The 13694-nt window shown below is 25.3% G+C and overlaps 3 protein-coding genes and 1 non-coding gene across 4 annotated transcripts; 2 read left to right on the forward strand and 2 right to left on the reverse strand.

The window, feature by feature from the left end:
* The first annotated feature begins 6264 nt into the window (after positions 1 to 6264).
* LOC550767 (ribose 5-phosphate isomerase A) lies at positions 6265 to 8122 on the forward strand. Its single transcript, XM_623157.5, has 6 exons — positions 6265 to 6504; positions 6600 to 6660; positions 6929 to 7044; positions 7111 to 7244; positions 7315 to 7456; positions 7532 to 8122. The coding sequence occupies exons 1-6, from the start codon at positions 6433 to 6435 to the stop codon at positions 7718 to 7720; spliced, it is 714 nt and encodes a 237-aa protein (XP_623160.1). The 5' UTR covers positions 6265 to 6432; the 3' UTR covers positions 7721 to 8122.
* A 149-nt stretch (positions 8123 to 8271) lies between these two features.
* On the reverse strand, positions 8272 to 8344 carry TRNAK-UUU. The gene has a single exon. It is a non-coding gene; the product is annotated as a tRNA-Lys (tRNA).
* Positions 8345 to 9818: 1474 nt separating this feature from the next.
* LOC724113 lies at positions 9819 to 11655 on the forward strand. The gene is made up of 4 exons (XM_001119829.5): positions 9819 to 10046; positions 10994 to 11071; positions 11150 to 11228; positions 11297 to 11655. Exons 1-4 carry the CDS (start codon positions 10041 to 10043, stop codon positions 11515 to 11517), a joined length of 384 nt encoding a protein of 127 aa, XP_001119829.1. The 5' UTR covers positions 9819 to 10040; the 3' UTR covers positions 11518 to 11655.
* A 62-nt stretch (positions 11656 to 11717) lies between these two features.
* On the reverse strand, positions 11718 to 13474 carry LOC102655306. The gene is made up of 5 exons (XM_006561035.3): positions 13170 to 13474; positions 12948 to 13085; positions 12643 to 12861; positions 12186 to 12430; positions 11718 to 12098 (listed from the first exon to the last, which is right to left on the reverse strand). The coding sequence occupies exons 1-5, from the start codon at positions 13246 to 13248 to the stop codon at positions 11844 to 11846; spliced, it is 936 nt and encodes a 311-aa protein (XP_006561098.2). The 5' UTR covers positions 13249 to 13474; the 3' UTR covers positions 11718 to 11843.
* Between the last annotated feature and the right edge of the window lie 220 nt (positions 13475 to 13694).

The following is a 13694-nucleotide window of genomic DNA, read 5'->3' on the forward strand; positions in this document are numbered from 1 at the left end:
TGTTCCATATAAAAAAAGTGAATTGAAAAACAAAATGATAGAAATTTTTACGAAATCGATGTAATAAAAGAGTGCAACATTATAATCAGAACCGATAAAAATCAGAACTTTTTTTTATCTATAATAATTTTAATATTATTTTGGTTCTTTATAATTGTTTAATTAGAATCTTTATATAACGTTTATTAACCGTTATTTATGGAACTTTCTCGACCTCTGCTCCTCGTACACGCTCTTCAGCGAGTCTTGCCACGTTCTACATCGATATTATATCCATCACTTACAATAACTTAATCGAGGCTAGAGACGGGCAGGTAAAAATAATAATAATATAATTATATTAGCGTTTTATGTTTGGTGGTTGTATGGGTTTGTTAGAACAGAATTAGATTGATAAAATACTCAGTTTTATTTAACACGTAAAACCTCGGGAATGTAGAAACTTTAACAATTCACAAGACGCACTGCCCGTCATACGCACCAGTTTAATTGTGTTTAATTTAAACTGGTAAAATTTTTTTGGTCGTCGAATATTAAATACATAAAATTTCTTAAAAATTAGCTATTATTGTCATATATATCTTTGAAATATGTTCAATGATAAAAAATTTATAAATTTATCTGGGTTGGTCCGTTTACATTTATCTTAATCATTAGACAATTATTTTAAAAAAAAAGTATTAATCTATAATTTTAATCTATAATTTATGGTATCATCAAAAGTTTATATGCATTAACGTTTTGTTAAAAAAAGTTTTAAGTAACCAATTATCGAGGTTTAAATTATTTCAAAATCAGTAATTAAAGTAAAAATTAAGTTGGCGGACCATTCCTTAATATATTTCAATTGTTCAGAAATTAAAATTTTAAAATGGAGGGATTAAACTGGGTGCTAAAATGTTAATTAAATAAATTTTGAATCATTTTTTCTATTAAAATCAATCGTATTTATTTATAGTATTTGTTATGAACTTTTTTTTTTTTTCGTTATTGTTTTGAATTTCTCCATATATTGCGCTAAACATGTTTTAAAAATATTATATGAATTTTTTTTAAATGTTCATTTATGTATCTATAATCGCTCCATTTTATAATGTGAAACGAAATAATATTTGTATGTGTGCTCGCTCTTTTTTTCGATAATAGAGACTTTATTGATTTGGTATATATGAGAATTATACGATGTATCGAAGAAAAATTGAGGAATGTTTGTATTCTGTTTCTTCGAATTGAAAGATACTAAAAGTATAGTTAATATTTCTTTTACATAGAATTTAATCGAAAATAATGCATGTATGTAATATGTGCGTATGACGCACGCAAATGCATTCGAAACTTGTGAAGATTCTACTGAAAGTAGAACCTGAAAACGCTCGTACAAACGAGCAATAATTATTTTTCAATTATGTTTAACTCTTATTGCTCCCTTCTCCCCCCTTCTTTTTTTTTTTTTTAATTTTTGCCTATATTTCTCGTTTATCATTTATGTACATTTCATATTGTAATTAATTTCCCTTGTATTACTTTCTGATCTTATGTTATTTGATTTGTGGGTGTATCTGCAAGATGTGGATGAAAATGAAGTAAAATTATACATATACATATATACATATAAACTTGTAAAAAGTTATGCAAAATATGTAGCGTGTGATTTAATTTTTTTGTCTTATGCTTTCGCGTGTTCTGGCATTCTCGATGGTAAATTCAAAACGGAGTTACTTATGACGTTACAAATAACCAAAGGTATTAAAAATATCATACGTTTCGTTCTTTTTTATTTTCCTTGAATCTTTCGTTCAATTATAATTTTATATCTTCATTTAAATTATATTATCCGCTTCATCTATTTTCGGATATTTCTAATAATTTCTCTTGCGATGTATGAGTTGGAAACAATAATATAAAATAGTGAAGCAACGATATGTAAAAAAAAAAAAAAAAAAAAAAAAGTATACTAATTGCCTTAACGCGAAATGCCTGAAAAGAGAAAAGTCCAGTCTTTTGTGGAATGTATGGTTAATCAAAAGAATCCTTTGCACGTGATACTTAAATAAAAGTGATGCTGTATACTTATCCAAAGTGAATAAATATGTGCATATCCACAATTGAAAGATACGAATAAAAAAAGAATAAAAAATGAATTTCTCATTGATGTGCACACTTCGATGACTGATAAACTATAGTTATTTTTCAAATTTTACACGAATTCATAAGCGTATAATCTCAGAACGAAGCAAGACTCCAAGCACGTTTAATACAGAAAACTAATTGCATCAATTAAAGGAAGGAAGGAAGGAAAGAAAGAAAGAAAGAAAGAAAGAAAGAAATAATTAACATGATTTGCTATGTATTAAATAACTTCATATAAAGTCGAAAATTACAACTGTTTGTTTTTTTCTTCTATTCTTGTCACTGCGAACTTATGTTCCCCTTGTTTCCACGTCACTTTGGGATTGTAAAATTTTGGATTTTTACATGTCTATTTTATTATTAATATTATTTTATTATGTTTATCATCATATGTATTATATACGATGTAACAGGAAAATGTCTGATACATCCCGTTATCAGAAAAAAATGTTTCGAGGGACAATGTAACGCCTGTTCCAAAAATTTAATGCTGTATTAATATCGTTATATTTTTATTGTTAGGATGTTTGTCATATTTTATTCTGAAATCTCAGCATAATCTTAACGAACAGCTTTTTACATTATATATGAATAAATATATATATATTTATTTATATATTTATATACATATATATATATTTATTGATAAAAATGAAAAGATATCTTGGAATATCATCGTAACGTGCTTAAATTCTTCCTTTTCCTTTTCTTTTTCCTAAAAAAAAAAGAAAAAAAGAAAGCATACATAATTAAATACCTTTTTTCTTAATTCTTAATTATAAATATTCTTAAATCTTAATTAATTGCATTGGAAAGTTTTGATATTTAGTATTTTTAAAAAATAAGTATGCTTTTTAATAAGTATCGATGATCCTCCTGGATATCTTTCATGGAAAAAGAAATAAAATTATCAAACAATTATTCTTGTGAATGAAGTAACAAACAGAAAAAAAATATTCTTGGGTGGCTTAAACGGTTGTTTTTATCACGTCCTTTATCCGTATGTCGTCGAATATATCAGGAAAGATAATTTTCTGTGAATTTTTAATCGAAACTTTTACGCCCGACGAATTAACAAAAAAGAAAAGAAAGAGAATGAAAAGATAGAAGAGAAGACAAGATAATAAATTCACTAAGAATATAATTCTGTCAAAGTAAATGTAGTCAGTTCTACAATGAATCATGAAGATTAAAGGTGGAATTCAACCTCGTTACATTTTTTGGATTAAAAAAAAAAAAAAAAAAAAAAAAGAAATAAGAAAAAAAAACAAAAAAATATGGAACGCGTACGACATTTTCCCCTTTTCTATTCGATGAAGAGAATTTTCTTCTTATTGAATTGAAAATTTCAATTTATATTTAAATATATTTTACGCATCATTGCCTATCATATGAATATAAATAAATAATATATAAGTATGTATATATATATATATATAATTTATATATATGTATATATATGTATATATATAATATATATATATACATACTTATATATATATTAAATATACATATACGCAACATACATTGACGTGAATGTATGTATACTTCTACGCATTTGTATAAGAGCAATTGAATAATTGCGTTTGTGCGTAGATTCGTCTTATTTTCTTTATTAATTAATATAAAGAACGTGAATTTACGTATCGAAATAAAAATTATGTAGATGGCTAAAAATAAGGAAGAAAAGTGAAAATAATGCTATTGAAAACACAAATACACACAATTTATCCTTAGGAAAAAAATAAAAAAAATTTTAAATTTAATTAAAATCTCGATAATTTATCATATTACACTCTTATTATAATACTGTTTCTTATCTTTATAATCAATTATTAGCGATTAATAATAGGGCTTATATATAGATGGTGGCCCAATTATACGGGAAAGAAATCCCTTTCTTTCTATAATGGTATATATATGTGTATATATATGTATACATATACATATATATATTATTAAAATATAATAATTTTAACGAAGGGGATGTGTCGTTGACATTAATAATATTGTAATTAACGACGCGCGAATCATTCATAAAAAAATTGTACTTTGTCATTAAGATGCTATCTGATAAAAAAAAAGGAAAAAAGGTAAAAAAAAAAAAAAATAATAATAATAATAATAATAAAAAGAAATAACGATGAACGTGAGAAAGGAAACTTTCTTTTCTTTTTTATTAAGAATATTTATTATACTATATTTTCCACAGTATTTTTGTACTGTGATATATGCGGATGTGCATGATTAAGAACTGTCGCAGCGTTGCCTTCCTCACGTTAGAGTTTTATTTTCCTTGGAAAAATTTCACAGTAAATAATATTTAGCGAAAGAATACGACATGAATAGAAAAAAAAAAACAAGATCTTTTTGGTATTAAATAAGATTAAATAAAATTAAATAAAAAAAAATTCTCAATTGAAGCATTGTTCGATTTATATTTTTGTTATATTAAAATATGTGTTATATTGTTATGAAATATGAAAATTTTTTAGTTTGTTTTAATCGTTTAATATATATCATCATGTCGTGTTTAAGACTTTTTGTCTTGTGAATTATTTTTGTTAAATATATTCGAATATTTTAAGATCGATTAGTATTTTTGAAGGAATTCTGACAAGTCTTACTTATAATCCTAGCCAAAGGAAGAAGCGAGTGGTGTACGGAGGAGAGCACGATAGAAAAATTTGTAGGACCTAGCAAAGCGCATATAAGTATATGTATGTAACTAGAAAGAAGAGTGGGTTAAAAAACAATGTAGCGGCTTTTGTAGCCCTCTAAAAAATCCAAATGATTTTTTTCTACATCTTCTTGTTTCAAGTGATGAAGGGTGGTGTACGGGATAAAAGGGTAGAATCAAAACAAAAAATGGATGTAATAAAGCTTCCCCCACATAAGTCCTTTCTAGTTCGTCGGGCAAACAAAGCAGTGTAAGAATGAACGAAGGAAAACTGTATGTATACATATTTGTGTATGTGTGTGCCTGTACGAGAAGAACAAAAGAAAATATGTTTCATCTTTTTTTTTTTCTTTTTCATTTTTTCTTTGCTTATCAAATAATTTTCATCTTTCAAGAATTTCTCAATTGAAACATCGATTATTTTATATATGGATATAATGGATTACACAACCAGATTGAAATAAATTAGAGAAAGAAACACATAGAAAGTAAATCTTCGAATGCAAATATTGAATTGCAATTAGTATTATTGCAAATTTACTGGAGTTATGAACTTAATGGCACGGCCGCATTAAGCGTGATCCACTGCCTGAGCTAAAGAAATTAAAAAATAATTCATGATAAGCATTCATCGGCTTTATATATGTAAGCTTCAAAACAATGTTCACTCTTCGTTGTGAAAAAAACGCAGATTTTCATGTGTAAATCTTTGAAAGACAAAATGGTGGTAAATGTCCTAGTTATATTATGCAAAGTTGATCTCTTTGTGATCAGTATAGTATTAGATATCGCACAATCGTGCATTCACAAGATTACCTTAATTCGGCCTTGCTCATCGATACATGTAGTTAAAGAGCACTCATTTTGTCGAGAAAACTAGATTTCTGATTTTTTAATTTCAACAAAATTGCTGTCAAAAGCATCGCGTAACAATGTATTGAATTTTTGCTAACAATTTTTCCCTAAGCCTGCTCGAAAATACATAATGAAATTACAGTGACTATTCGCGAATTTTTACCTGATTTTTAAAAAAATCGAAAAAGAAATCGATCGATACAAAATGTATGCGCGTAATAAACGAAAGTGAAAAAGAGAAGAGAGAAAGAACAAAATCGAATGAAAAAAATTATGATGATAAAACAGAAATATTCTGCGTGACACATTAAAGTGAAAAGTGTTAACGAATATTACTACTAAAGTAATAATAGGCAATTAAAATGAAATCTTATACATAATAATTATTGAAATGTAAATTGTGTTTGGTTGTATTTTGTGTTATTCGCCTCTGATGCTAAATATAATGGAAATTCGATTAAATTCGTTTATATTTATTATATAATTGTTATTATATATTGTTTATACTTATTATATAAATCTAAAAAAACTTATATATTTTTTTAAATATTGTAATAGAATTATTTGAATTTGAACTTGGCGCTAGTTTTTAAATTAGACTTGCGCACAAGTATTAACTTGTGATTTGTTCGTTACCATGAACGTAACCGTAGGATGATTTTGAAAATACGTATTAGTAATCTGTTTATTAATATAATATGTACATATGTATCTGATAAAAGTTCATAGTTTCGCGCGTTAGTAAATATTTTCAATATTTTAAAAAAATGGGAGAGTTACTTACTCTCGAAAGTGCTAAACAAATTGCAGCTTACAAAGCAGTTGACGAATATGTGAAGGTAATTTTACTTTTAAATAAATTATGATATAATAACAGGTTATATAAATTTATTAGTATTTTATTATTTAAATTTTGCGTACAACCATTTTACAGAATAACAGTATCATTGGAATTGGTAGTGGATCTACAGTAATATATGCTGTTCACAGGCTTGGTAAACATTCTATTTTATATATAATTATGATCATTTGTAATAAATTTTTCTTGTATATTATTGTAGTTTGTATTTCATTTTTTCTTGAAGACGTTAATAGAATAGACCTTTGATCCCATAAAGAGATAAGATTATTCAAATGGAATTGCAACAAGTATTTTAATTCTCAAATTATAAATTTTCTTATGTAGATTTAAGATATTTCTAATATATATATATTTATCATATATTTATATAAATAAATGATTGGATAAATTATACTTTTCAGTTGAACGTGTAAAGGAGGAAAATCTTAATGTTATTTGTGTTCCAACTTCATTCCAAGCTCGGCAGTTAATATTAAATAATCATCTTAAATTGGGTGATTTGGAGACCTATCCTAAAGTAAGAAATAATTTTTTATTTTATTATTTATAAAAACTTTGTATATTGTTGTTTAAACATTAACAGTTGGATTGTGCAATTGATGGAGCAGATGAAGTTGATTCTGACATGAATCTTATCAAAGGTGGAGGAGGTTGTTTACTTCAAGAAAAAATTGTTGCATCCTGTGCTAATCAACTTATTATAGTAGCAGATTATACGTAAATGTATTTTTATAAGAGAAATATTTTTGATAATTACTTTTACTTATAATATTTAATATAATTTTAGGAAAAATTCTCAAAAACTTGGTGAACAATATAAAAAAGGTATTCCTATTGAAGTAGTTCCTATGGCATATGTCGCTATTTTAAGAAGAATTGAAGATAATTATGGAGGACTTGTGAAAGTTAGAATGGCTTTAGCTAAAGCTGTAAATATTTTTTAATAAATTTTTTCTTATAAATTAATAAATATTGTGTATATTATGTTAATTATTCTTTTTTAGGGTCCAGTTATAACAGATAATGGTAATTTTATCCTTGATTGGCATTTTCCTCGTGATATAAGTAATTGGGATAAAATCAATATAGAAATCTCAATGATACCAGGAGTAGTTGAAACTGGACTTTTTATAAAAATGGCAAAAAAAGTGTACTTTGGAATGCCTGATGGCAGTGTTAAAGAACAATTTTAATGTTTCATATTAACATTATTTTAAATATGTTCATAATTTATGATATTGATTTAAATTTAATTTAAATTATGACAAAAGGATTTAAATAATCCTAATTTTTTTTTTTAGATAATACATTTTCATTCTTGCCATTTATGACATATCATTACATTCATATACATTCAAATCTTATTCTTTTTACAACTAGATCTTAAAGATTGTGTTTTATAGACTGAATTATTTTCTGTACTTTTTATATATTTATTTTTTGATTCAATGTATAAAGGTACATATAAAATACTTAAAATCTTTTTTTTGTGATAATTTTTATTCTAAGTGTGCTATAAGTGGTGCTCAAATAATTATATACATTGTTTGTATAATAATTAATCATTGTAAAATTAAAAAAATATAGAAATTTTTATATGATATTTTGTTCTTATTCATTATATATCTATATTAAAATTTTTAAAGTATTTATCACTATATTATTTCTATTTGTTAAATATTGTATAAATTAATGAAATACGTGTCATTATAAATAATCTACGATATATAAAAAAAAAAATAAACGCCCGAACAGGGACTCGAACCCTGGACCCTCAGATTAAAAGTCTGATGCTCTACCGACTGAGCTATCCAGGCATTCGAGGATTGTATTTTTGTAACTAGTAAAAGTACAATTTATTGAAAAAAATTCTATTAAGAATTTTATTGATTATTATAATTAATTGAATAATATATTAAATATGAAAATTATTTTCTTTCTTTTTATTTTAATAAATATCATTTATATTTTTTTATTGTATCAAGATTATTTAAAAATCTAATTTAGATATAATTTTTATGCAAGCATTTTTAACAAAACGAAATATTGATAAAATGATTATTCATTTTATATATAAATTTTCTTAATATATATATATATATATATATATATATATATCAAGAATAATATTCATTTAATACATATCGCTTATTCATTAAGTTAAAATCAATTATAAATTCAATTATAAATATAAATATATTTTTGAAACTGCACAAAAAATGGTAACAAAATTTATGAAAATTTAATATAAAAAAATTTTATTTATAGATTAAACATTATAATAAAAAAAATTCATTTGGAAAATTCATGTGTGCAATAAATATTGTACATAAAAAAAAAATATAAATTGTATATAAAATATATATTGTATATAAATATATATAAAAAAAAATATTTTATTCTTAAAAAATATTTTGATTCAAAATACGTTATACGGAATAGAATATATTTTTTAATTTGTATTAAATATACAATCGAGTAAATATTCAAAAAAAAAAAAAATGATTAAAAATTTAAATGAAAGAGGGTGAATAAGAGGCAGTTACCAAGGATTGAACAACTTTAACGTAACTCAGCGGGTTCTGATGTGCGAACGTTGTAAGTACTTAACCCCGGGCTGCCTTCCTTTGATTTACACGAAGTTTCTTATCGGTCAATGCTTCATAAGCTGCTTCTTGCATTGATCGTTGTATAATGTTTCGATCTCCTGTTTTCAATTTTTGCATATTTATCAAATATAATACGTTATTTTTATAGTTGGATATAAATGAGACAATATCACAAGAGATAGAAAACCTTTCATACTTTTTAAAGACTTACACCTTTTATTTTTTGACAATATTTTCTAAAAAAAAAAGTTACTTTGAATGAACTAGATTTAGAAGAAATAATTATTCTTTTCTTTTTAGAATTTTATTATTTCTTGTAACATAATATAAAAAAAAAATACAAATATTTTTTTTTTAATTGTTTAACATATTTAAAATGTCTTAAAATTGTTTCATATTTAATAATTTTTATACATCATATAATATATTTATATTATATACGTACATCATGTACATAGACTTCAATCTTTAATGCATGAACGGTTAAAATAGATGAAATGTGATTATACAAACAAAACATGATCAAATGCATAATTTCTGCGTCTCTTACCGATTAGATTACAAATTACATCTTAGACTATCCACAATCTGTGCAAGGGATGTTAAATGTACCGTTTCGAGGACTATTATGAATGATCATGCGTTCTTTCGGCGCATGTATTTACGCCCTCGAACGAAACAACGAAAGAGGGGATGAGTATTTGAAGAGCCGAAGCGCGATTTCATCCCTCATACGGAGACTTGACTTGTTCAGTGAGTATCAATCTTTAGCCAAGAAACTTACTTATTCGAAGTATAGAAAGTAAAAAAATAATCGAGAAATAATCAAGAAGAATCTTTCTTCGAGTTCCAACAGAAATCTTTCCTCAAGTTGTAGCTGATTTCAAGAGTTCAGACATCCGATATGAAGGTAACTTTTTTTTAACTCCGTTCTTTAGCTGTTTAAAATTTCAATAATTTTGAAAATATTATAATTTAATTATAACTTAATTCTTTAATCTAATCGATAAAAAAAGAATTTCTTTGTTAAAATTTAATTATTTTGTTAAAGTAGTTTCGTATATGAGAGTATTATTAATATATTTAAAACATATCGCGATATTACATGATAAAAATCGATCTTTTAGAAAAATCTATCATACTTAAATACGTAATATTTTTTGTATACGTACGTTTCTAAGAATATTCTCTTAGGTAATATAATTTATATAATTTATATAGATTATGTGCATATTAATTTGCTGATCTATTACAGTGATGCTTCTATTTATTAATGAATTTCGAAAGGTTGCATTATTATTTTCAATGTGCTTTTTCGATTGATAATATAATTTGAATCAACTTATTATAATTTTCAACGAGGAACTATTTGAACAAATATTTAAAGTAATAACGAGATTTTAACTGATATTCATTGAGACGTTATCAAAAACGAAAGTTACAACTTATTTTTATTAAATCATATCATTACATTGTTTCAATCTTTTTCATTGATACATCATATATTTGCAAAATAAAATTAAAAAGTTTGATTTGCATGGATGACGAACTTATCGCTCGAAGGGATAATCGACCAGCTAGTATCGTTCGACATTAATTAACCACAGTACAAACCTGATTAAAGTCATAAGCAGATTATAACAGTTAACATGTTTGAAAGCTTCACATGTGATACTTATATAATCAACGTGCTCATTACGTGAATTTAGAAATTACGTGTCCGTCTATAATTATTGAGATTTTTATCTTGATTTTTCATCCTTTTTATCGGTTCATTAATATATAAGTTTAACGAGTAAGAAAAACAATTCTTATTTCATTTAAACAAATTGAATACTCTTCGATTGTCTATTCTAGATAATCAATTACGTTTGCTGTATCCTTGCATTCGTCTGTTTAATGAATGTGATACGTTCTGAAGAATCTCAAAGCAAGGTAAATTACATCATCTCAAAGAATGAGTGATATGAATAATTATTTTGATAATTAATTGAAATTAAATTAATTGATTAGATGGAGCAACAGTTTTTAGATGTTTTCACGACAGACGAATCGTTAAAAATGAAGAGACCTTTTTGCAATGCATTTACCGGTGAGAAAAAAATCTAATCCTCGATATAACAAAAAATACAATTGTTTAAAATAATCGATTATTTTTAGGATGCGGGAAAAAAAGAAATTTCCACGAAAATCCAACTGACTCTCAGGATTTGGAAATAAATGGCAACATCCGACTTCCGTTTTCTATCTATAAGGCGTTGTTAAGGGCAGCTACCCGAAACGTGAACGAATATCAAGTATCTGGAATTCCACAGATGTATCTATCTGGTAGAATGCCTCTTCACAAAAGAATCGACATTCGATCATCATCTTTAGAATAATTTCTAGAAAAATCTCATTGTTTGAATAAACGATTAATGCGAATTATTCGCGATTGTGGAATGTTAAAAAACATATTATTTTGTTATTACATTTCATTTTTTCGTTCTTTCATCTCAATAAATAATTTATTCCAGTGATAGAAAATATTCTATTTATTTAGTTCAATCTATTTATTTTTCTTTTACATAATTGCTTATACTTCTAGATATTTCTAAAATTAAATAAAAAATTAAATAAAATTAATTAAAAAATATATTATTATCGATCAATTGTTATATGTATATATATATATATATACATATATGATCATCGGAAATAAAATCATCTAAAGATAAATTGTTAGCTTTATTGTGATACTTCCCTCCCAAAGATATTTCGTATTGCTCGATAGATGATCGATTGAAAACGGCAATTTATAGAAAAGAACTTGTCGCGGAACGCTCAATCCAACGCATTCTGGATTATCTGGTTCTCCAGTTAATTTTGGACGACCCCAAAAATATTCCGAACAAAGCATGGATGGATCCCAGATTCGTGATCGTCGATCTCGTTGCGATTGCTTGGACGAATGATCTAAAATCTGAGGATTATTTTTATAAGAAAACGATTATTTTTATAAAAAAAAAAAAAAAAAGGGGAATAAAATTTGGAATTATATTTGTTTTACCTCGAGACGAATCTTGTAAGGAAATGGCCATTTAAGAATGGAATCGTGGTGACCACGAGTTAATCCGACCCCTATGAAAATTGTACCGTCCGGAAAATATCGCGGCGTGACTTTAATGTACATGGCATATCCATTGGGGCCTACATAAAATGTTGAACTGCGTATGAAACGAGCAGTTTTCCAATTGGCAAGTTTCTCATCAAAACGTTTTATTTGCCAATAATAAAAAAAGAAGTTCGCGGATCCTGAAACATATTAAAACATCGTCAAAAATTTTGTATTTCGTCTTATTATTTTATATTGATTTCACACTTTTATATAGTTTCCTTTATTATATACAAATATAAATAGAGAAAATATATGATATAATAATAAACTATATATAAAAAAAGAAATAAATTTTTTTTAAATTTATTAAATTCTCTTATTCAAATTTTCCTTTTTAGCGCATACAAACCGTTTAACGTTGAAATTCTTTGGATCGTATTATTGAAGTTGTCGATTTCAAATTGTCTTGGAGTTAATATCTCACTTTCTTCGTGATAATCATCGAATAATTTCGTTAATTTTGGCAAGTCTTTTTTAATCTCTAGAATTGTGTTAAGTAATATCTTGATTTCTTCCAATTTTTTAGTCAGATTTTTTTCTAAAGCTTGTAATTTTTCATCGATCATTTCTGTTATTTACGAATAATTTTATTATTTTATTATTAAATGATAGAAAATGTTAAACGAATAAAAAAATTAAATAATTATTTCTTACTTGTATTGCAAGTTCCAGTAAGTACTCTCGTGACACTTGCATGTGCACTAGTAACTAATTTTTCCGTAGCAATTTTACAAGATGTTTGTTGCGTTTCCGTCACACTTTCATCACTTGATAAATTTGTGTTTATTTTAGCTAAGATTTTAATTTTTTTTTTAAATAAAATGTATATTCTTAAATATGCAACATTAAAATCTTTGTCTTCTTATTAATACTTACATAGTCTTGAAACGCTTACATCACAGCAAGTTAAGTAGAGCATATTCAGATATAAGAACAACAAAACTGTCGATGACATCTTGTAAGTGATCCGTTTTAAGATTATTCGAAATTTTGTCTAGTCAAATAAAAATATCTCAATTTCCGGTACTTATAAAAATAGATTCGATAGCATCTTTAAATAACTGTATCAGAATTCTTAAAATTTCAAAATTCATGAAATATATTATTTGAAACAATTTAAATTTTAAGAGCTATAAGATGCAGATGTAGTTTGTAGCATGATCGCCAAAAAACTGTCCTCTAGATTTCTTATGAATTATCAAATAAAAATAAATCCCTATTTCTCTTGTAATTAATTTTCATATAAAAATTAAAATATTCTTTTAGATTTTTACTTGAATCTTTTTTTAAATTTTTTTTTTATATATGTTCAAATTATTTTAAATAAATAATTTTAAATACATAAATTTCTTCAATATTATATATATAAAAAATAAATAAAATAATTAAAACAATTTTTTC

This window comes from Apis mellifera, linkage group LG15 (genome assembly GCF_003254395.2).
Source record: "Apis mellifera strain DH4 linkage group LG15, Amel_HAv3.1, whole genome shotgun sequence".
Classification (NCBI taxonomy): Eukaryota; Metazoa; Arthropoda; class Insecta; order Hymenoptera; family Apidae; genus Apis; species Apis mellifera.

Excerpts from the sequence above, each read along its gene's own strand:
- LOC550767 (XM_623157.5), top strand. The coding sequence starts at position 6,433 with ATGGGAGAGTTACTTACTCTCGAAAGTGCTAAACAAATTGCAGCTTAC. Across the intron at positions 6,661-6,928 it reads ATATGCTGTTCACAGGCTTG|TTGAACGTGTAAAGGAGGAA; the intron begins GTAAACATTCTA and ends TATACTTTTCAG. Across the intron at positions 7,245-7,314 it reads ATTATAGTAGCAGATTATAC|GAAAAATTCTCAAAAACTTG; the intron begins GTAAATGTATTT and ends ATATAATTTTAG.
- LOC724113 (XM_001119829.5), top strand. Across the intron at positions 11,072-11,149 it reads CTGAAGAATCTCAAAGCAAG|ATGGAGCAACAGTTTTTAGA; the intron begins GTAAATTACATC and ends TTAATTGATTAG. Across the intron at positions 11,229-11,296 it reads TTTTTGCAATGCATTTACCG|GATGCGGGAAAAAAAGAAAT; the intron begins GTGAGAAAAAAA and ends GATTATTTTTAG.
- LOC102655306 (XM_006561035.3), bottom strand. The coding sequence starts at position 13,248 with ATGTCATCGACAGTTTTGTTGTTCTTATATCTGAATATGCTCTACTTA. Across the intron at positions 12,431-12,642 it reads AAGAATTTCAACGTTAAACG|GATCCGCGAACTTCTTTTTT; the intron begins GTTTGTATGCGC and ends AATATGTTTCAG. Across the intron at positions 12,099-12,185 it reads CTTACAAGATTCGTCTCGAG|ATTTTAGATCATTCGTCCAA; the intron begins GTAAAACAAATA and ends AATAATCCTCAG.